A 23,588-nucleotide genomic window follows, 5' to 3' on the forward strand; every position below is an offset into this window, starting at 1 on the left:
TTTTTGCAAGCTCTGTATGCCATGTAATAACATAAAAAGAGCCCTGTTGGAACAGGCTAAAGGCTTGTTTAAGCCAGCATCCTGACTTCACAGCGGCTAACTAGATGCCCATGGGAAGCCTAGAAGCAGAACCTGAGCACAAGAGCGCACTCTCCATCTGTGAGTCCCATCAGCTGGTATTCAAATGCACACTGCCTCTGACAGTGGAGTCAGAACATGGCCTTCATGGATAATAGCAACTGACAATCATAATCTCCACGATTTCATCTGATCCTCTTTCAAAGCTATCCAAGTTGGCTGGCCATTGCTGCATCTTGTGGGAGTGAACACCATAGTCTGATTATGTGCTATGTGAAGAAGTACCATATTTTCCCGTGTCTAAGACTATATTTTTTCCTAAATTTTTGAAGTTTAAAGTAAGCGGTTGTCTTATACATGGATAGTGCATAGTGCATTTTCTTAATTTTGGGTTAAAAAAATAGGGGTCGTCTTATACATGGGGGCATCTTATACATGGGAAAATGTGGTACTTATTTTTGTCTGGTCTGAATCTGCCAACTATCAGCTTCACTGGATGAGTTATAGAATAGGCTGGGAAAAGCAGTTTAAATGTATCAGTGCGAGTCAAGCTCTTCCAAAGGGCTACACCTTTATGTACACAGTGGCCCAGTTTGCACATAATGCTAAGACGAACCATGGCTTAGCTTGAATGAGCAAACATGCAGGCTCCCGGAGAGCCGACTGAAGCCACTTTGCTCCTCCCGTTGTTGCACACATAGTTTTCGACAAAAACCATGTGTGAAGTTGCTCTTAAATCATTTACAGCACTACTTTATATGTGAACTTTTCCTGGAAGAAGCAAGACGCAGATTCAAAGAGCTTCTGATTGAAGTTATGAAACTGAGATGCTTTTCCTGTTGCAAAACAAAGTTAAATGGAAAGGAAACTGTCTGCATGTCGCTGGCTTGCAGTGCTTGTAAATACCATTGTCTTCTGAGTAAGCACAGCCAAGTAGAATTTTCAGAATTTCTTAAGATGTGAAATCCACATAGCAGATGAGATAGAGCAATTTAAACAAAAGTTAACTCAAGACACGTACCTCTTACAGTGGAAATAAATGTTTCCAATTTATCAAGCAGCTCCTGATCTCTCTCAAAGTCATAATAATGGTGTTCCACCCAGTGCCGAAACACATTTAATATCCTGGGGGTGAAAAGAAGTGGGAGGTGAAGAAAAAAATGCCACCAGTTTAGTTTTCATAAACACAGACTGAGGCAGACACATTCAACCAAGGAGAAAACAAGGCTGGAGATGGATGGCATTTTCTGTTTTTTTTTAAAAAAATGTGGATTATTTTGTGAGCCACCAAGTTATTTTCTGATTAGAGGATTAAAGTCCCCTGTGTCTAACAAACTGCAAATGTCTCCACACAGACACAGGGACAAGGAGCACACATCATCTCCCAAAATGGCTTGAACCCCCTAACTCTCATTGTTGTAGGAAATCTGAAGGCAAGGCTTCAAGTGGAAAGTTGTAAATACAGGCCTAGATATCAGACACACATATGAAGACCCACAAAACAACTTCCTAACAGTTAATCCAAAACGTTGAGTTGCATCAATGCTAGAAAAACTCAGAGTAGAACCACTGAAATTAATGGACATTGCTAAGTTAAAGGTAAAGGTAAAGGTACCCCTGCCCGTACGGGCCAGTCTTGACAGACTCTGGGGTTGTGCGCCCATCTCACTCAAGAGGCCGGGGGCCAGCGCTGTCCGCAGACACTTCCGGGTCACGTGGCCAGCGTGACATCGCTGCTCTGGCGAGCCAGAGCCGCACACGGAAACGCCGTTTACCTTCCTGCTGGTAAGCGGTCCCTATTTATCTACTTGCACCCGGGGGTGCTTTCGAACTGCTAGGTTGGCAGGCGCTGGGACCGAGCAGCGGGAGCGCACCCCGCGATGGGGATTCGAACCGCCAACCTTTCGATCGGCAAGCCCTAGGCGCTGAGGCTTTTACCCACAGCGCCACCCGCATCCCTATTGCTAAGTTAGGTTCATCCATTTCAATGGGTAAAACTTAGCTGGCTACAACCCATAATCTGCCTTAGAGATATGCAATTTGGAATCTTCCCAGTACATGAATTATTTCAGACACATTTGGGCACAGGTTAATTCCCAAGATCATGCCCATGTTTTTCATAAGGGAAGCAGAAACATCTTCCAACAATATTAGTGAAAATTCACCCTTCTCCCCTGTAGTGCCACAGTAACACCTCCAATATTACGTGGGCATCTGGTCAAACAACAATATAGAGTCCACCATCTGCCCCAGCCTATCTGTGACTTATGAAATAGAAACTTTCACTATTATCTTTCTTACTACTACTTAACATTAACACGGACCTTTATACTGTTTGCATTAAGTTTGTATTGCTAAATTGCTGTAACCCACCCTGGGACCTTAGAGTGAAAAGCAGGTAAGAAATCAAATTATTATTAATAATTTTTACTACAAGCCTGGTAATGTAATTTATATTGCTTTGCGTGGGGAACCCTGAAATCATACCTAGCTGTTTAAGTGCTTTACACATTTAATCACTGTAATTCTTACAATATAATTTGTAAGGTGAGCCAATTTATTGCCTCTATTTTGCAGACGGGGGCATCCTGCGAGAAAAGATTTTTTTCCCTAAGGACACCCAGTGAGAGCTCTGAATTTCCCAGATCACATTTTTAGCTGCTATGCTGCACCCTCTCTTGGTGCCTTGTCTACTGATTTCCAGGTTAAGCTCCCACATCCTACCACATCCTTACGCAAGAGGAAGTCCCACTGAACTCAAGGGGTCTTACTTTGTATAGTATTGCACTGTCTGGCCTACCCACATAAACCAGGTCCATTCCGAAGCAACATGAGCGTTGTGCACCCTCACATTCTCCCCCCTGATGGTTTAAGTCAGATTCTAAGAAAGAGATGAAAGCTCAAACCTGAGTTGCACTGGCTGGACATATTCTTTGCGAAATCTTTTAAGGTCTGCACTGATTGGCTGTTCTCCTTTCTCTATTGCCAGCCTATCAGCTTCTGTTGGCTCAGGCTCTGGGATTTCAAATCTAGTAATAAACAGGAGTTGAAAGGTGAGTTACATGACATCCAGAATACAAAGAAAGGAGGACTACCTTAGAACACATTCTGATCCATAACTGGGTGGGGGCGGGGGCTAAAGTGCTAACATTGAGACATATTAAGGCTGTTGATTCTAGGGCACTGAATTCCCTAACCTGCAAATAGCCTGTTATTTATTAGATCTATCTTAATTCTGATATTCCAATTTTTGCATTCCCCCAAAGACTTTTTTTTAGAGCAAAAGGTCAAGAATATGTTTCTGTATCTTTCGATGCTTTTGCAAAATGAAGTTCTGCTCCCTCGATATCTCAACAATTACCTTTCCTGGCTTCCACTTTAAATTCCAATAATGGGAATATTATTTATCTCCCAGAGTCATTCTGGACATGATTAGCATGTCTTAACAGACCCATCGAAGTTGCACAAATGAAGTGCAGTTTCTAACGTTATAGAAAATTTGCAGAGTCACCATTTTTTAAACGGTTACCAAGAAATAATTTCTTAAAAACTAGTACACAATACTGTACTTTCAGGGATAATTTCTACAGTAACTAAAAACTAAAATCGCTGATCCACTGTAGGATGGCAGTCTCTCTCTTCAAGTCCTACTGCGTTTTCTGCTCAGACTGCTATCTGACCTCACATTCTCTAGACATTTGGGACGAGCCTTAGTGCTGACAATCCAATGCTTCTTAACAGAAAATCTCACAAAATCATACATTCATAAAACATTTTAAAAATGACTTGATCAGATTCCTGCAATCTCTCTTTTGTTTTCAAGCCTTTCTTCCCAGCTGGAAGGTTTATAAAGCCAACTAAGAAGCTAAGATCCAGAACCGTGTTGTCAATAGGCCAAATTTGACACCTTCTTTCCATCTCTTCATTTTAGATTTATTAGGGATATCTTTTGCACAGAAAATCAACCTTAAACAACATTGTTTTTTCAGTACACATTCTGCTTTCGGTTTAGGCCAGACTGTTTCAGCTTCAGATTGCTAGAGACCACACGAGCCTAAAAGCATTATTTAATTAAACACTAAATGGACTCTGGAGAACAGAAGAGAGTTAGGAAAAGCCCTTAGAATAGACAGTTCCAACATGATTGTGCCAACACAAGAAATCCGCTTACACTTCTTATTGCAAATGTAACAGCTAAATCAATTGCCAAGTGACTGAGGTTTTTTTAACTTACCGTTCTGTCAACAAAGCTAGGAGTTCCTGGGGCTTACAAAATGAGCGGTACGTGGTAAGAAAAGTACGCACAAAATTAGGATCTAGAAAAGCAAACAGGAAAAAGTTTAAATACAACTATCACATGAAAGATCTTTGACCTGGTTTCAGTTTACAATTGCTCCTTTCCCCTGAGCCAATAATGCAATGAAGAGAGATATCAACCAGGTAGGAAAGCCAGATACCTGCATACATGTGATAGGTCAGTCTTTCAATGAGCTTCACTACGGTTCCACCTTTGATAATGGGAATTCCGTTCCGGCTCTGAAGGTTGTCTTCAAAAACGATATTCTCCTCGGAGTCCTCCACTGCAAAGCGGTAGACACTTGGACTGGGGAGCCGCAGGGGCTGTTCATTCTCCTCTTTCAAGAGCACTGCATCCAGCATTCGGTCGAGGGTGCTGCGGTATTGCAGGGAGATCAATGCAGCCATCCAATTGTTCTTCTCCTCACTAGACTTGGCCGCAAACATGAAGCTGTTCTCATCTTTAGGGACCAGTTCAAAGGCGTTCTTGTATTCACATGTGTCATCCTTATCAACTATGTGGACTTTCCGCATGACAATTTTTTCCTTGAGTCGGTACTCTGCATTGCTGTAGCCCGGGAGCCGCGACTGACCGTGATTGGCTTTGCAGCTGATCATTAAGCCATCGAAAAGAAAGACGTGTCGCTCATGTTTGGCTCCAACTCGTGCCAACGTCCCTTCCATTATGAATTCGTTACAGCACTGGCCAATATCTTTGCCTTCCCAGCCATCGATGTTCTTCTGGATCTCATTCATTTTTTTAATGGCAAGGTGCTTGCTTCTTACTTGGCGATTATAGAACCAAAACACTGGCTCCCTAAAACACACAATATATGATTCAGGTAGGCAGCTGTGTTGGTCTGACGCAGTCGAAATAAATAAATAAAAATTTAAAAATTGTCCAGTAGCGCCTTAGAGACCAACTAAGTTTGTTCTGGGTATAAACTTTCTAAGGTGCTACTGGACAATTTTTTTATTTTGTTATTTATTTCAACACAATATATGAGTTTATGAGTTTCCCCCAATATCGACAGTTGTTAAAAACATTACCAAGGATCAGGCTAAGCTGCTTGATTTCATTTAAATACTCCTCTGGCCACATTCACCACCACAAAAATGAGCTTTAAAAACACATGAAAGTTAAGCCAAAGCACGCCCCCCCAAACTAGCATGGGGATCACACACATTAGCTGTATATCCTTGCCTGCTACTGAACTCATGCTTGAATGGGAACCACAGTCAGCCCAGGTTCCAATTTGTGTATGCACAATGAATGTAGGTGTTCAGAAAACATGCTTGCTTTTTAAGCACAAAAGGTGACATCTACTGCCAAACTGATTTCTGCTTGCACAGGGGGGCTTCACCTTCCTCTCCTGTACATGCCCCCTCCCATTTGAAGAGAGGAAGAGAGAAAAGGAAAGACCTGCCATGCAAGTTGAAATCCACTGTGAACTTGGGCAGGTGGATGGCTCCCATCTTGTGAACAGGTCCTAAAAGAAGAGGAACTATTAGGATGTGTCACCCACAGCCCCAACTCCTGCAGTGCGACCCCCCTCCAAACTTCAACCTATGAATTAGTGTTCCCAAAGGTCTCAGGCTATGGCCAAGTCCACCGTTAGGCTACTTCCTTACCCAGGCCGGCGTCTAGGTGAGTGCTTGTTATAGATGCGTTCCATGCTACATTGGAGATTAAGGAGAGCTGTGATGGCTTGTTTCAAGCATTCGCAGTCTTCTACATCTTTACTACAGTATTGCAATTGCTGAAAAGAAAGACATTTATTTCCATCAGACCTGAGCAATTGCTGAGGGCAGGAAAAAGGGATTTGTGTAGCACGCATGGAAGTAGATTCCATTAGCTTCCTCAGGGCTTTCCCATGAGCAAATGTGCATAGGATCAAGCAGAATGTCTAAAACATCTGTGTGGCCGTCATGCAGGTACGTTTTCTGGCAGCGGGCCGCTCCAAATTCTATGACAAAATTCCAAGCAGTCATGATAGGGAACATTCCTTTAAGTCAAGTCACCGAAAGTGGAGCATTCCTTTCAATTATTCACTTCCTCCTGCAGACACTGCAAAACTATTCATTGAAATTATCTCTGGGAAGCTTTTGAAAGCTTGCTTCACCAGTGAAAATGAAAGCTTTTGAGGAACAGTGGGCTCAGGACATTAATTACAAAGACGGTGCCTAGGAGCTATTCATTCTTTGATACCTGACTGACGGCAATCCTTACTTTATACTCCTGTAGGGCATAACACTGACATTTTGGCTTTGAAAGGGACTTTCTTCTGCCTCTGGCCCTACTTTCTTCAAAATCAGAAGCCAACATAACCACAGAATTGTAGAGTTGGAAGGGACCCCGAGAATCATCTAGTCCAACCCTCTGCAATGCAGGAACCTTTTGCCCAACATATGACTTGAACCCATGACCCTAAGATTAAGAGCCTCAGGCTCTACCAGATGAACTATCCCAGCTATTGTGAAGTACACAACAGTCTAGTCCTGGGTTGGGATGACTGGAACGGCAACTGGTCTTCCAAAATGCATTTAGCTAAAACGTTGTGGCCCACCGATGTGTTTTTAAATGAAATACAGGCCAGGAGACGCTGGGAATCACAAGTCGGGATAGTGCTGTTGCACTTGGGTCCTTGTTTTGGGGCGTTTCGTCGGTCACAGCAAGAAAAGAATGCTGGATTATGTGGACCTTTCGCCTGATCCAGCAGGCGCTTCTTATACAGTAGTACCTCGGGTTACATATGCTTCAAGTTACATACGCCTCAGGTTACAGCCTCCACTAACCCAGAAATAGTACCTCGGGTTAAGAACTTTGCTTCAGGATGAGAACAGAAATCGTGCTCCTGCGGCGTGGCAGCAGTGGGAGGCCCCATTAGCTAAAGTGATGCTTCAGGTTAAGAACAGTTTCAGGTTAAGTACGGACCTCCGGAACAAATTAAGTACTTAACCCGAGGTACCACTGTATATCATAAAGATTTCTGAGCAGCCGGCATAACTAACCTACATTAAGTCTACCCTTGAACATGTACTCTTGCCTAACACTGGAAGTCTGTTGCTGGGTCAGATCGAGGTCCTCCTAGTCCAGCATTCTTTGCATAAGAACAGAAGCCGTGCCAAGAACGCTCTATACTTCACCAACAGATCTGGCCTTGATAAACACAAATAAGTCCCAACTCCACTTCTGCTTTCCTTCTAAGAGCATGTGCTTACCTGTAACAGTTCAAAGTAGTGCAAACAGTGATAAACAGGAACCAACATGAGCCGAGGGAGGACATACTGTACTGCTTCTTTAAAGCCATCAGCGATTGACTGAAGAATAAAAAGCAAGCCAGATTTAAGTGGTTTGTCACGTGAAAGACAGGAGGAAACAGTGGAATGGACTCACTCCCTTGGGAGGTTTTGAACTCTCCTTCCTTGGAGGTTTTTAAACAGATGCTTTAGCTGAGATTCCTGCATTGCAGGGGGTTGGACTAGATGACCCCTAGGTATCTTCCAACTCTATAATTCTATGATTCTAACCTAAAAGCCTTGATGGATTTGGTATGGTGGGGCACAGCAATCCAGGAGGGTTTTTGAAAGACCAAAACACAATGTACCTCTCATCTTCTTTAAGGGAATCCTAGAATCATGGAGTTGGAAGGGACTCTGAGGGTCATCTAGCCTAGCTCCCTGCAATGCAGGAATCTTTTGCCCATTGTGGGGCTTGAACCCACAGCCCTGAGAATAAGAGCTCCATGCTCTACTGACTGAGCTATCCTATTCAGAAGGGGAAAGACCACAGCTCAGGGACAGAGCATATGATTTGCACGCAGAAGCTCCCAGGCTCAAATTCCAGCATCAGGTAGCAGGTGAGAGGGAAGATCTCCGTCCAAGACCCTCAACAACTTTTTTTAAAAACTGACTTAAGAAAATTATACAGACAGCAAAACGAAGAAGTCTGTTAACATTGCCTTCTACCGATAATAATAATAACTACTGCAATAATGAAAATACTAATAGTACATTTACTTCCCCTTTTGAACTTCTATTCTGGTTACAATATATTACTATTCTATAAGAATCTATTATATCCTTTGCTGTCCCATATATTATTTTATTTCCCAAATTCAACCTAACCCTCCCCTCCCGCCCACTGCTTCCCTTCACCTGTGTGAGATCTTCCCAACGTAATATTTTTTTCTAGTTGCTTTAACAAAATAACACGAAAACTGATAAATTATAATTACTTCTTTTGTCCTTACATGCTTAACAATTGCCTATTAAGAGTTCTGCTTTAACACCATATTTCTCCATGTATTCCCCTGTGCATTCCCATTCTGTATAGAATTTTTGATTGGAGCAGCCCCTGACTGATGCAATCATTTTGACCCTCAGCAACTTCCAATAGTCAGAGCAGACAGATCGTAGAACAGGGTTAGTTCAGACTACGATTCTGGCAGCTTCCTGTACTCATCTCTCTTCCACACTCCCATTTTTATAAACTGGCTGAAAATGCTCATTCCCAACCGCACTTTTAGAGAGCCTTAGGGAAGGGCTGTAACTCAGAGGCAGGGAACCTTCACTGCATGCAGAGGGTCCCCGTTTCACCTCCCAGCGTCTCCAGGTGGGGCTTTAAAAGACTCCTGCCTGAAATGCCGGGCAGCACCTGCCTGTCATTGTGGACGATACTGAGCTAAATGGATCAAGAGTCTGACTCAGCATAAGGCAGCTTCCTCTGCTTTTACTGTTTTAAAAAACGATGTTACGAAATAGATTTTTAATGAAGATTCATCGTAGTATGAAAATGGTTGAGGGAGCAGCTCCTCTGCAAATCCACCCAGGAGCCTCTGCTGGAGAGTGGCTGGGGAAACCCAGCCAGATGGGTGGGGAATGAATGAATGAATGAATGAATGAATCAATCAATCAATCAATCAATCAATCAATCAATATTATGATGATGATGATGATGATGATGATGATGATGTTTGGGATTGCTGTTAGCTTAATGGGGCTTGGCCTGCAATCTCTATGAAGCAGGCAAATTCATCGTCTAAAGCAGGAGTTCCTGTGGTGTGCAGACCACCAGCAACCCAAAAACATCATCCAGGTGGCCTGAGGCATGCCTGTGAAGAATTCTATGGGATTTAAATTGTAATACAATACGATAAAATGTAAGAAACAAAAGAAGCAACAAAAATACAATTTTAAAAATCACACAGCATCTAGGACAGCACATTGAAATTGTTACAACAGGTGTGGGGGGGGGAAATATTAAGTGGTCTGCTCAGCAGTTTTCAAGTGATCCATGAGGGGGCAAATTTGGGAGCAATACACACAGGCAACCTATAGGCAATAAAGGAAGGAAGGAATAAGCAAGGAGCTACTTCCTTGTCAGAGGCAGAGTTTAGGACTTCAACAAGAGCTAAGGAGATGGACAGCAGTAACGACTTGTAACATGTGCGGTGTAATGGCTAGAGTGTTGGACTCTGACCTGGGAGAGCAGGGTTCAAATTCCTCACTCAGCCATGAAGCTCACTGGGTGATCTTGGGCCAGTCACCAGCTCTCAGCCTGACCTACCTCACAGGAATATAAATGGGGAGAAGAGGAATCATGTATACCACCTTTGAGCTCCTTGGCAGAAAGCTGATATATAAATGTAATCTGTAAATAAATAATACTCTTCCTTGCCTAAAAGTAACATGGACTACACCTGCAGCAAATTGAAGTTTATTTCTCTGAAGAACAGAAGGTAAAAACAAAGAAGCACAAGGACTGAAGCAGGAAGGTCAGAGGAAAGAAGACGAGAGTGGGGGCGCGGGGGGGGGCACTGCATGGGAGAGCACAAGAAGAGCTGGCAGGATCAGGCAAAAGGCCCATGCAGCCCAGCACTCTGTTCTCATAGTGGTCTATCAGAAGGAATTCTGAACCACTGAAATTAATGCATCATTTTCAGCACCTTTCAGATGAGAGTGGTTCTGACTATCCAGACAGAGGACAGCTGCAATAGGTAGGATGGAAGACTCTTAAGCATGGGTAGGCAAACTAAGGCCTGGGGGCTGGATCCGGCCCAATCGCCTTCTAAATCTGGCCCGCAGATGGTCCGGGAATCAGCATGTTTTTAAATGAGTAGAATGTGTCCTTATATTTAAAATGCATCTCTGGGTTGTTTGTGGGGAATTCATTCTCCCCCCCCCAAAAAAAAATATAGTCTGGACCCCCACAAGGTCTGAGGGACAGTGGACTGGCCCTCTGCTGAAAGAGTTTGCTGACCCCTGCTCTGAACCCTTCAAAGACATATAAGACTCCACCAACACATACAGAAAGAGAAGGGTGGCGATGGCCATGGACTGAGAGGTACAGAGGTGGCACTGTGCCAACCGAACCTGTCCAGGTGTGAAGAAGGCTGTCTCCCCGAATCCAGGATGTGATGGGCAAGTTTGCCAAGACTTATCAAGCTCACCGGTCATTATCCCTTCTTCCTCATCCACATGGGAATGAATGACAATGCCAGGCATAGCTATGAACACATCACATATGACTACAAAGATCTGGATCTTGGGGCTCAGGTGGTTTTCTTGTCAATTCTATCTGCAAAAGGTAGAGGACCACAAACAGAGAGAAGAATGCTTCAGGAGAGTGATCAGCTACAGAGAGAGGATGGGCTATAGAAAAGTCTGGTTTGTGGGACAACAGTTAAAACTTTCTTAATGAACGAGTTACTGGAGAGAGATGGGGCTTCACTACACAAGACCTGGGGGAAATGTGCCTGGAAGAAGCATGGGGAACTTGATCAAGAGGGTTGTTAACTAAATTTTGTGGAAAGTGGAAATAATAGCTTGCAGGTGAGTACAAAAGGGAAGCACTTAACATAGGGATCCGGGTACTACAGGAGAAGCTGGGGGAGATTTGGGGTGGAGTGCCTAGCAAACCCCACACTATAAATAACAGGGGAGACAAGTCTTGGACTATCCAAGACTTCTATTGACTCTACACAAAGGCACAAAGAATGGAAAAATAAACAAGAAGAGCTTGAACTCCCAGGACAGGAAGGTAAATATAACAGGATAGGTATATCTAAGACTTGGAGGAATGACTCTTATGATTGGAATGTAGCAGTGGAAGGACAAATTGTTCAAAAATAATGGATGCAACAGGAAGGGAGGGGGACTAGTGCTATATGTCAAAAATATGTACATCTGCACAGACATTCTAGAGAGCGAACAAGGTAGTCCCATGGAAGGCACCTGGGTAAAAATTAACCAAGAAAAAAACATATTGTGGTTGGAGACTTCTACAAAGCACCAAAACAAGGGGAAGCTGTGGCTTCCTTTTAGAAATGACAGATGTTTCAGAGAAGCAAGAATTAGTATTCATGTGGCCTTCAAGTACCCTGATATATGCTGGGAGACAAACTCCATCGAGCATGGAATCTCCGAACAAATTCCAGGCATCCTCTTTCAAAAGGCAGAGGAAGGAACGAAGGGATTGGCTATCCTTGACTCGCTCTTAACCAATAGCGGCGAAGAGTTGGCCAATGACATTAAAGTAGTAGGGATGTGACCACGCAATGCTGGAACGCCTGATCTTACGTAGAATCAGTGTGAACGTAGTCAAATGTGAACCTTGGATTTTAGAAAAGCCGATTTGAATAAGCTCAGGGATATCCTAAGGACTCCATGGCTAAGGAGCCCTAAGTGGAAATTCCCAAAGGAAAAGTTACTAAAAGCACAACCACAAGCAATTTAAATGAGAGAAATGGGCACATTGTTTAAAAAATGAGAGAGGAGCTGAAAATACAAACAATAGGGCACTTCTAAGAAATGGAAGGAAGAGCAGATCCCCAAGGAAGAATAGAGACAAATGACCAAAGCCTGCAAGGAGAGTGTCAGGAAAGCTTGAGCTCAGAATGCGTTGAGGCTGGTAATGGTTGCCAAGAGCAACAAAAGGGACTTTCCAGCTATACTGTATTCGAAACAAGAAGGAATAAGGAAGGCCTGCTGCCCAGTAAGGATGGTAGAATATTAACAGGTGGCAAAGAGAAAGCAGAACTGCTCAGCTCTTATTTGGCTTCCACTGTCTTCCAAAAGAGGAACAGGGTTCAACCTTGCCCATGTAGTGTGACTGGTGAGGGATCAGGATCCCTGCTCAAGACTGATAAGAACTGTGCAATCAAGCCTTTGGGGCCAGATGAACTTCTATCAACTTTGAGAAAGGGTGAGGAGTGGACGAGAGACAGGCAAATGTTGTCCCAATATTCAAAAAGGAGAAGGAAGAACCAGGAAAACGTCAGACTTGTCAGCCTGGTTTCATTACAAGGGAAGATACGAGAACAGATTATAAACGAGTTGATTTGTAAGCATTTTGATAGCAATGCAGTGATCAATAGGAGCAAGCATGAATTTGTCAAAAATAAATCCTACCAGGTTAATCCTATCTCTTTTTGGTCAGGTTGCTTGCTTAATGGAGCCTATAGCACAACACATGGAACCCTGGGGTAAACTATTTTATAGGTAAAGGTAAAGAGACCCCTGACCATTAGGTCCAGTCGTGACTGACTCTGGGGTTGTGGCGCTCATCTTGCTTTACTGGCCGAGGGAGCCGGCATACAGCTTCTGGGTTATGTGGCCAGCATGACTAAGCCGCTTCTGGCGAACCAGAGCAGCACACGGAAATGCTGGTTACCTTCCTGCTGGAGCAGTACCTATTTGTCTACTTGCACTCTGACGTGCTTTTGAACTGCTAGGTTGGCAGGAGCTGGGACCGAACAACGGGAGTTCACCCCGTCGCAGGGATTCGAACCGCCGACCTTCTGATCGGCAAGTCCTAGGCTCTGTGGTTTAACCCACAGCGCCACCCGCATCCCAATAAACTATTTGATACATTCCTATATATTTTGGGAGGAATTCAATGTCACACTAATGCGCTCATTCTGTCAGGGTAAGCACTTCAGCTTGTCAGATGAAACAATCCCTCTGCCTCTTCCCCCTGCACAATGTTCCAGGGGTTCACCTGATCCGTTCAGAGCTAATGCGGGTGGGAAGGAAGTCCCTGTGCAGTGCTTCTGCTCACAGGCCTCATTAGTGGAATCCCACCCACTGCAACTCTCTTTTTAAATTTATTTTGTGATATAGATCGTGATATAATTAGACGAATGAAATGTGCATTAATCTTGTCATGAACTTGTATGACTGCTCTGTATTGCATTTTGTTCTGTTTTCTTTATTCATTCTCATCACAATACTTAAATAAAAACATTTCTTAGAAAATGGGAGCTAGAAGATCCACTGTCAGGAGGATTCACAGCTAGATCAGAAACCATCCTCAAAGAGTGCACATCCAATAGCTTCTCATCAAAGTGAAGAGTGTTTTTGTGAGATGTCACAGGGCTCCATCTGGGCCTATACTCTTCAACACTTTTATCAATACTTAGCTTGGGGTAGTCAACAAGGTTCCTCCAGATGTTCTGAACTACAACTCCCATCAGCTCAAGCCACCATGGCCAATGGAAGCGATGATGGGAGTTGTAGTTCACACTATCTGGAGAGTACCATGTTGGCTACCCCTGCATGTTGTAAACATCAATATGCAATGCAAGATGCACATAAATTCTCTGGGACAGCAGAGCTGAAGGAAGCACACTCTGACCTTTGCCACCATCCAGTGAGAGACTGCACCCTTTGCCTCCCAGACAAGGGCGAACACAGCCTGGTCCCTTCCACAAGTCCAAGAAGGAGCAGCCGCAAACAGCTTAGTTACTTAGTACTCCCTCCCAAAAGAATACCTCTTTCCACCTGTCTGTTGCTTTAAAAAGCACAACCAGAGGGGAACATGCTCTGACCACATTCATTGAGTTGCCATATTTCAAAAAGTGAACACCCAGACACAAAAGTTGTTGAGCCAAAGTTGTTAAGCTATTTTGAGCTTTTTTAAAAGGAAAATCAGCAGAAATGGCATTGCCGACATGGCTTGCCATACGTCAAGATTTTCCTGGACATTTTTGCAGATTTCTGCCCGGACAAGGCTTCCCACTACAGTATTCTAAGTATGTCCGGGAAATTCTGGATGTATGGCAACCCCACCATTCATCAAACAAAGACCTAAAGGTTGCTGTATTTCGCATTTAAGTGTGAGTTTATTATTATTACTATCTGCTGTATATTGAGAACCATTTGATTGAAAGGTGGGGTACAAAAGAGCTACGTAAATCCATTCCTACCTGGAAGTGAAGAGCCACAGCAGGTTTAGCCATCAAGTGATTAAAATGTTCATGATATTGCGGTGAAAGGATGTCCTGGGACAAGGTCTCATACGGGTCAAAGGCTTGTTCCTAGGAAAAGAGAGTAAGCATTTCAAGTACATTATGGACAGAGGGAAAAGCACATTATGGGGCTGGATGGACTGAGAATTATACATGGATGGTGGTGGTTATATTGATTCTGCCATTATGTGAGTAATGGAAGCCCAACCACCTCATCTGAACAGTGTCTCTTGAAGACTGACTGGAGTTGGATATTTCAAATCTACTGAGGAAAGATGTGAAAATCTCTTAAACTGCATCCCAGTAGGTACTTTGTGAGGACTGGGCTCTGAAAAGTAACGAATAAATAACTGGAATACATTAATAGAGTGGACAACTTTATTTAGCTAGTAGGGATATTTGGAAAACACATCTGGATAATGTAAGATTTTGGCCACTACATGCAAAAGACACAAAGAACTTCAGTACATTAAGGCATAAGTAACTTCAAAGCATTGCTGCTCCTTCTGATACTGGACATGTACTCTAATATACTTGGCCAACTATCAGGAATGATGGGTGCTGTAGACAAAAACATCTGGAAGACAGCACATTAGCCCCCTTCAGCAGGGTAAAGCATTTAATCAGTCTGTTTTGTACAGGCATATTTTTACAGATTGATCTGACATCAAAAAGAGGCTAATGCAGCCTGAGGCCACCACAGAGGCTTCCTTTTGAAATATAGCAGCCATACTCAGACATGTTACTTGTGAGTAAAAGCCACATGTAAGCGGGGATGAGGGTGCTAAGTTCCATTCTCATTTTGCTCTGCAGCAGGACTCTCTGCTGCAAGAAAAACACATTCTAATCCAGGAAGGAATTTGAGCTACGACACTCATGCTCAGCAACACAACAAACTGAACGGCTTGGCCAACTCACCTCTGCAAGGTCCTCAAAACAACTTCCAGCCAGGGGGTGAGGACTGCTCTCATCAGTCATTTCCACGGTGTCCTCAATTAACCCCAGGAGCTTCACTGTCAGTTCATGGATATCTGTGATGTTGCTAAATATCATATCAATATCCTAAGGGAAAGAAAATCTCCCTGAATATGCACGCATCTTTCTCCATCCTTATTTAAATGTTGTTTGTGATTGAAAATATATGCCAGGATCTCAATTAAATTGAGATGAAGGATCGGAAGAAAACGCTGCAGGTCATTTTAACAGTCTGCTCCCTGCCTATCCCAGAAAATATTCTTACGATAGGAGATTTGGCCGCTCCTTCATGTACCACCAGAGTTGTAGAGAACTACTGTCCCCTTGCACAGATTGCATTCATATTAATAAGGCCTGCATGAAGATTCTTCATGTGCTGTGCCACCAGAATAAACATATTCACAAGACAATATGCAACCTCTCTTTTCAGAAAGGCATTTGGGGTTTTATCATTACTGCAGCTGTTACACTATACAAGGCTAGGTTTCAATTGTGGTTTCCAAGCATTAATTTTTCATCACTAGTTTTCATTGTTGTATCTGAATGATGTGAACTGCCTTGGTTCCCTGGAGAAAGAAGTAATTCCTTTAAAAAAACCAGCAGTCACGGGGCTGCCTCTGTCTTTGCCCCCTCTGTTTGGGCCAGAGAAGTAATTCTCTGGGGCTTTCATACTGGAATTCCCACAATAAATCTGTGATAAAGGGAGGAATGCACTCTTAAAATGCTGCTGCAACCTATCTTCATAACTTCCGCTCAGATCTAAGGTCCATCATATGGGGATTTACCCTCTAGGCCATCATCAAGTTATGGCCAAAGGAAACCACACCCCACACCAACCAAGAAACTTCTCAACAGTAACAGTCCACAGCCAACAGTCCAGGCCCCTAAAAAGTTCCAAGTCAGGTGTTCCTTGTGATAGCCAACCTGGTCTCTGTCTCTTCCTACTTCCACCTTGTTTGTGTCTCAAAGCACACAACTGTTTAAAACACAGAAGGGTTGGCACAGTAAAAGACGTGACTTACATTAGGTGTGAACAGCTTTCTGTTAGACAGGAAGGCTTCTCTAAACACTTTTATTATTAGATTCAGCTCCCGGAGATACTGTCTTTCGTCTGCAATTTCAGTCCTGACCAGGTCATAGTAATTGAGTACACCTGAGGAAGAGGGCTCTTCTTCACAGAGAGAAACCAAGCCAATGTCATCCTGATCAAACATATCCATTAACACCTAGGAAGAAAACACACATTTTATTCATGCTCGACTTTTCTATAATCAAATATGAACTTAATGTCTGATTGCTAGCAAATGAATTTAAGGCAGTCTTACAGGGTAATGCTACTATTTTATGGCAAAAGGGTTCACAATCTCTGGGTAGATTCTGGTAATGAAGAAATGTGTCCTGTAAAGTTTGTTGCTTATACAGAAACAATGAGGTTGTCGTTCTTTTTTAATCATGTCAAGGTGGATTAGTTCCTAAGCAGTAACAAAAAACAAAAATCACAGCCCTATAATGAATCTGGATGCGTATGAAGCGCTTGCCATCTAAGCCCAGGATTTCCATGGCACCTCACCTTATCAGCGCACATCGATACTTTAATGTCCTGCTGCGAGATCTCAAAATGTCGTATGTTGAAAACATAATTCCCAGCGAGTTTTAAGATGTCCGCCGAAATATACTCCAGGACAGCCACGATATAAAGGGACACATGATAATCTATTTTATAGCCAAGCACCTCCTGAAATTCAAGACAAAAAGGGGAAGTGTTAAAAAAATCACATTGATTTTTCCTCTGATTTAAACGAAGTCAGAAACCAGAAAGGGAGACGAGAGTGACATGGATTCCAAGAATGCATTTGAAGGTAGCGGCAATCATTATGAATCATGCCATATAGCAGCACTGCTGCCACAGAACCACCTTCCTGCTTGCACAGGAAGAGGAAGCTGCAACCCCAACCTCTGCTGCCTCGTCCTCCCTCTTGGCAAGGGATTCTTCAGAATCATCCCCCCTGTTTCTGCTCACTTACTTGCTTAATTGCATGCTGAGTCATAGCAAAATATCCTACGAAGCTTGTGAATTTTAAAAAACTGCCTCACTGCCTTTTATTTAACCGATTGATTGTTGTTGTTGCTCTTATTATTACAAACATACATTCTTTTATTTGTATGCCGCCTTTCCACAGTTCCAACCATGCTCAAGGCAGATTGCAACATGAAATAAATATATAACTGCGACATAACAAAAGTAGCCATAAACAACAAATACAACATAAAAAATACACAACCAAACGGAACAATTTCCACATAAATCAAAAGATCCAAAATAAAGATACAGAAAACCAAAGCAACAACAATAGTAAAAAAATCCCCCAACTCCTGGCAAACACCCCAGTCCACTATTGTTATTGTTGTTATTAATTAATTTATAAATAATTACTCAAGAACTGCTAAAAACATTAAAAACAATAATTAAAAAACAATTAAACACTGATATAATTATTATAATTATTTATTAAATTTCTATACCGCCTTTCATCCAAAGATCACAGGGCGGGTTTACAATACAAAAACACAAAAATGCATGCCATAATAATGCACAAAAATGATAACCCCGCATATACGTATAAAAACTATATACATATATAAAATATATTAAAACCATACAAATAATTACAATAAAAACAGTACAACACCTGCCCTTTAATTAAAAGCAGCCAGTTCCCAAAAGCCTGTTGGAACAAGAAAGTCTTCACCTGCTGGCAGAAAGGCAACCAGGTGAGAGACAGTCTAGATTCTTTACAGTGGGAGTTCCAAAGTCTGGGAGCAGCCACCGACAAGGCCCTCCCCACGTCCCCACCAAGTGGGCCAGTGGGGTGGCAGGGCTGAGTGAAGGACGTCCCCAAAAGAGCTGAAAACCCAGGTAGGTTTGTATGATGGAGTACAGTCTTTCAGATAGCTTGGAACTAAGCCTTTTAGGGCTTTATAGGTCATAACCAGCACTTCGAATGATGGCTGGATTCTTATTGCTGGTGGGTGTGTTTTTTTAAAATATAAATTTGGGGCATTACTTGCTTTAAAATGTTTCTGAAATTTAACAAGAGACTGAAAATGGCATTTTAAAACAGCTGGTAGCTCTCAGTACAACTTACCTTTAATAAAGGATGTATTTTGTCCACAGGCAGCAAGAGGGGGCTTCTTCGTTTCCGCTTCTCAATAGCGGACTGTGCGTCTGCAATCGCCCACTTATCAATGGGGTGAGGAAACGTCTTTTGAACTCGCTCCTGAACAAATGTAAAAAAAGGGGTTTTAAAATAGCTGCTGGATTCTAAAAGGAAAAGCTGGTGCACACACACCGTCCCACAGTTTCTTTCAGCGGCCACAATAGCGTGGGAATTATTTCTTTGAGGCCGTATCCCTCTCCTCCCCATAGCCTTTTGCGCCCAAACCTTTCTTTCAAATTGCTTCTCAAAAAGCTATTATTGAGTTTTTCCTGCATGAAGACAAACCACAGTGGAATAAACCAAGTACAAGAAACTGTGTTCTATCACAGTTCTTCCACAGGTTTGATCATAGAATCTTAAGAGTTGGAAGGTACCCCAAGGATCATCTAGTCCAACCCCCTGCAATGCAGGAATCTCAGCTAAAGCATCCATGACAGATGGCCATCCAAGCTCTGCTGAAAAACCTCCAAGGAAGGAGAGTCCACCACCTCTCCTGGGAGTCTGTCCCACTGCTGAACAGCTCTTACGGTCAGAAGGTAACTTGAAGCCATTAGTTCAAGTCCTACCCTCCAGAGCAGGAGAAAACAAGCATTCTCCCTCCTCCATCTGACAGTCCTTAAGATATTTGAAGATAGCTATCATATCTCCTCTCAGTCTCCTCTTTTCCAGGCAAAACATACCTAGCTCCTTCAAGTACTCCTCATATGGCAACAGAAAAGCAGTTTCTCGTATATACGTTTTGCCAAATGCAACACACTGAACACAAGGGCTTGCCGTCAGAGCAAAGCAATTCTCCAACCCTTGCACTGCTTTGTGCTCAGAAGACACTGCTGATTAATACATTCCTGCCACAGAAGACAACTGCACATGCTGCCCAGTTCCTTAAACCAGGGCTTTGCCTGTTCCACAGACCTGCACAATGCAAGCATAACTTTCAGTGTCTATTTTCTCAGTTCAGGGAAGCAGACCACATTCTCTCCAGCAGTCTTGCTCCTGTCATGATTCAGCTTGGATTGCAGTAAAGGCTTTTCAGTTCCTCTTTCTCCTACCAACATTGTTTGGTAAGGAAACACCTGGGCCTTTCCCCTCGCATTCATACCTCTACATCTTGAAAAGTCCGTGGCTGTGCAATGCATAGCTTGTTTAGCAACTGAAGGATTAACTCCTCGATGTAGTAGAGGGAATCTTCCTTGGCTGAAAGGTTGGGGTGGACTTGCTGCTGTACCTGCACAAAGATTTTATTTTAATTCAACCAGAAAACAGAGCGACAAGATACTGACAACAAGGCCCTGCTCATCATTTCAAAGCCCCAGTTTCTCCAGCATATCCCAAAACAAAATGTGAGAAAATGAATTCCTATGCAGTGATAAAAGTTAAATTTTACTTCATTAACTAAAAGTTTCTCCCTAACTGCCCATAGCCTTAGCCTTGGTCTGCAAAAATGACAATGCTGTGCTGCTAAAGAATTGCCAGTCATTCAGCAAGTTCTTTAACAGAGAACCTTCCAATTATGTCCCTTATTCTAATCTAGGAAACAGAAACTAACTCAGTGGTTCTGCTGAGACTACGAGGAGGCAAAAGGGATCAAAGTGTCCAATTAAAATAGAAGAAGTTAAACATAATTGCTGAAGTACAGACTGTTTATTTTGAAATCTCTTACATGAGAACGAAGTTAATAGTTACTTATAACTATTTATAAAATTGCTGACAGGCTCAGAAACTCTTAAAGCAGCCAGCCCTGTTCTGTCCATCAGACACACTATCAAGGAGGAAAACTGTGCAGATGAACGTAAGAAATTAAGCCTTGGAATTATGGTGTAGTTAACTGCCACTCCAGCTACTTCCCTGACATAAACATTTAGCAGTGTTACAGCAACTTGTTCCTTAAGTTGTTAACTTCTTCCTTCCCCCCTGGGTTTTCTGCTGATGTGTACTTTGTGCTGGGAAAAATATATTGTCCTTCTCCCATGCTCCCTTATTTGCATATAGCTTTCCCCTGATGAACGTCTCCACCCATCTGCATCCTTGACATGCGTCTTCTATCAAGCTTGGACTGCCATTAGATTTTAGGTCTCAGGGCAGATGAAAGGTTCTGTTGGGTGTGAACAGAATGCAATGTTTGAAAAGTTTAAAGCATATAAACACAAAGTTAGTATAGGCTTAGAGGAAGCAAAGATGAGGAACTGAATTGGAAACCTGCTCTGCTATTGGCTGAGGAAAAGGATACCCACTCAAAACACTTCAGTCTTCATTTTTAGCTACTATAATTTTGTTTCTAGACTGCCCGCCATCCAATGATCATGGAGAGGTATACAACAATATATAAAACAAAAAACAAAAAAATGCAGACCTATATAAAGCATATTATGCAATGGAGTCATCTCCAGAACTCCAGTGTCAGCTGAGCTGTCTCTTGGCATGTTCTTTTGCAGGGTGACCCTATACATGTTTAAGGTAAAGGTAAAGGGTCTCCTGACCATTAGGTCCAGTTGTGGCCGACTCTGGGGTTGCAGCGCTCATCTCGCTCTATTGGCTGAGGGAGCCGGCATACAGCTTCCGGGTCATGTGGCCAGAATGACTAAACCTGGTTCTGGCGAACCAGAGCAGCGCACGGAAACGCCTTTTACCTTCCTGCCGGAGCGGTACCTATTTATCTACTTGCACTTTGACGTGCTTTTGAACTGCTAGGTTGGCAGGATATACATGTTTACCCAGAAGTAAAAGTTCAGTGTGGCTTACTCCCAAGCAAAAAGGCATAGGACTGAAGCTTTGCTTTGAAATACGTGATGCGCCGTTCTTGTGAAAGCCCAATTCATTCATAAAAATTGGTAAAGCGACATTTAAAAGTTACTTTAACTTGGAATAAATAGTGAATTTGCATGCGTATGGATCTCATAGAGGTCAATGGGTTCTAAGCAGAAATAAATCTGTACACAATCGCAACCAATGCTGTATGTATTCAGTCAACCCATACTTTTGAATGGATCTGAAATATCTACTACCAGACTTCCCCCCCAAAAAAGATGTCATTTAAAAATGCCTTAAAAACAGTTCTCCATGTGTAAAATCAAAGGTCATTTGTTTAGATAAACTACAGCTACTTGTGTGGGGAAAGGAACTATTGCTTTCTATTTATTGATTGAGAAGACATTCCATCAGCTGGCTAACGCTAAACTGCCACCGCTGAATCCCTTTCTGGACCCAAAAAATGGGCTGAGGACTTATGATGTTTGCTGCTGCTGCTGCTGCCGCTGCCTTGTTAAAGGTAAATCAGATCACAGCCTGGTGAATTCCTGCATGAGATTCTCAGGAAGCCTTGATTTAGTTGCTCTTTACCCAAAATAAAATTGGAATGGAAATGCAGTAAGAATGAATCTACAAGGATAAATTAGAATTTCAACACATTTCAGTCCTGAACCCAGTGGGACTTATTTCTAAGTAATTATGCAACAGAAGAACAAAGGTGGCATCTTACTTTCATAGATTTGTTTTAAAATAATAGTCTCAATACACCTGCTGATTTATGTTCAAGGCATCACTGAAAGATGTACTAGTAGTATTCTCATTCCTCCTACTCTGTTTCTCAGATACACAATTTTTTACAGCCATACTAATGTCTGGAGCTGCTATAAGAACACCTGCCTGGCCAGCTCACCCTCAGAATGGAAAGGGGGGAAAATACAGTATATGGCTGCTAGAGGTACAAATCAGTTTACAATAAACACAGTTGCATATGACAATCTCCTGTACTTCAACAAGAAATAACAGCGCTCGATCGTCTGTTAGTATACTTTTGCAAAAGAAACAAAGATGCAAGGTTCTTTCTGAACATCTGGTGGAGTTCCTAGCACTCCGTATTTCCCTTCCAATCTGACACAGCATTTGCTCTTTAACCAGTGGAGAGTGCTTTCAAGGTTCCCCTGATCCTCTTCCCCCTTTTTCAGAAAGTGTGTGTGGGGGGGGGAGAATATAAAAAAGCACCCAGAATTACACAGCAGTCTCTTCTGGGAAAGTGTTTTGATACAAATTTATCCAGAAGTCTTTTGTTCAAATTCAGTCTAGAGTTTTGCCGGAGGTGGGTGGGGAGCGCCCGAGAAGGGATGCCACTGTTACAAAATTGTAACCATGCAACAGCTTTTGCCTCAAGCAGACAAAATAATTCTGAGCCATTTGCCAGTCTCCTGTGCCTGGAGACTGACTGGTGCTGGGCTAATACTAAGCAACATGAATCCTGTACATATATAAAAAGGGGGAACAGACATCTGTACCATGATGGAAATGGTGCAGATATGATCATCTCTGTGTTTGTCTGCGTACACAATGACAATTGTGCATTTTTCCTGTGTGCATGGGACATAATGGGCATGGAAGACACTGTGTAAATACAAAAATGGGTGCTGCAACTTATAGGTGGATGCTCTACAAAGAATGGAGTATTTTGATTGAAGAATATGTGCACAGTGCTTGCAATAAGCAAACTTGCATATTTAGGAACAAAAGCAGGAGAGTGGAGAGTATTTGCAACAGGTCTCTGACACTATTGTTTCTGCAGACAAGCGTGACAGTAAAGGACCATCACATTTCCAAGATGGGAGCCAACACCTTGTCTGATCCCCCCCACAATCTGATCCTTTAATTTTTTAAAAAAGATTTGGCCTTACCTATGGCATAACCTCAGAAATCTTATATATTAGAAGCTGTTCACAACCCACCCTTCACCCAAATGTCCCGGAGTAGGAATATAAACATGATCTGAAACAATGGCATCAAA

At 42.6% G+C, this 23,588-nt stretch overlaps 1 protein-coding gene across 3 annotated transcripts in view; it reads right to left on the bottom strand.

Annotated features, from left to right (window-relative positions):
• Window positions 1-23,588, bottom strand: part of SOS2 (SOS Ras/Rho guanine nucleotide exchange factor 2) — a 39,889-nt gene that overhangs the window by 13,881 nt on the left and 2,420 nt on the right. Inside the window, exons 2-13 of one of the 3 annotated variants that reach the window (XM_053383949.1) lie at window positions 19,917-20,042; window positions 18,746-18,877; window positions 17,170-17,334; window positions 16,622-16,825; window positions 15,543-15,686; window positions 14,583-14,693; window positions 7,597-7,695; window positions 6,007-6,134; window positions 4,536-5,191; window positions 4,313-4,394; window positions 2,985-3,107; window positions 1,100-1,203 (exon numbers count right to left, since the gene is read on the bottom strand). In XM_053383949.1, coding sequence (XP_053239924.1) covers window positions 1,100-1,203; window positions 2,985-3,107; window positions 4,313-4,394; window positions 4,536-5,191; window positions 6,007-6,134; window positions 7,597-7,695; window positions 14,583-14,693; window positions 15,543-15,686; window positions 16,622-16,825; window positions 17,170-17,334; window positions 18,746-18,877; window positions 19,917-20,042 — 2,074 coding nt within the window. The remainder of the gene's footprint in view (window positions 1-1,099; window positions 1,204-2,984; window positions 3,108-4,312; window positions 4,395-4,535; window positions 5,192-6,006; window positions 6,135-7,596; window positions 7,696-14,582; window positions 14,694-15,542; window positions 15,687-16,621; window positions 16,826-17,169; window positions 17,335-18,745; window positions 18,878-19,916; window positions 20,043-23,588) is intronic. The other 2 variants (XM_053384067.1, XM_053384027.1) reach the window with 2 other exon arrangements.

The sequence above is a fragment of the Podarcis raffonei genome, chromosome 1, assembly GCF_027172205.1.
Source record: "Podarcis raffonei isolate rPodRaf1 chromosome 1, rPodRaf1.pri, whole genome shotgun sequence".
Classification (NCBI taxonomy): Eukaryota; Metazoa; Chordata; class Lepidosauria; order Squamata; family Lacertidae; genus Podarcis; species Podarcis raffonei.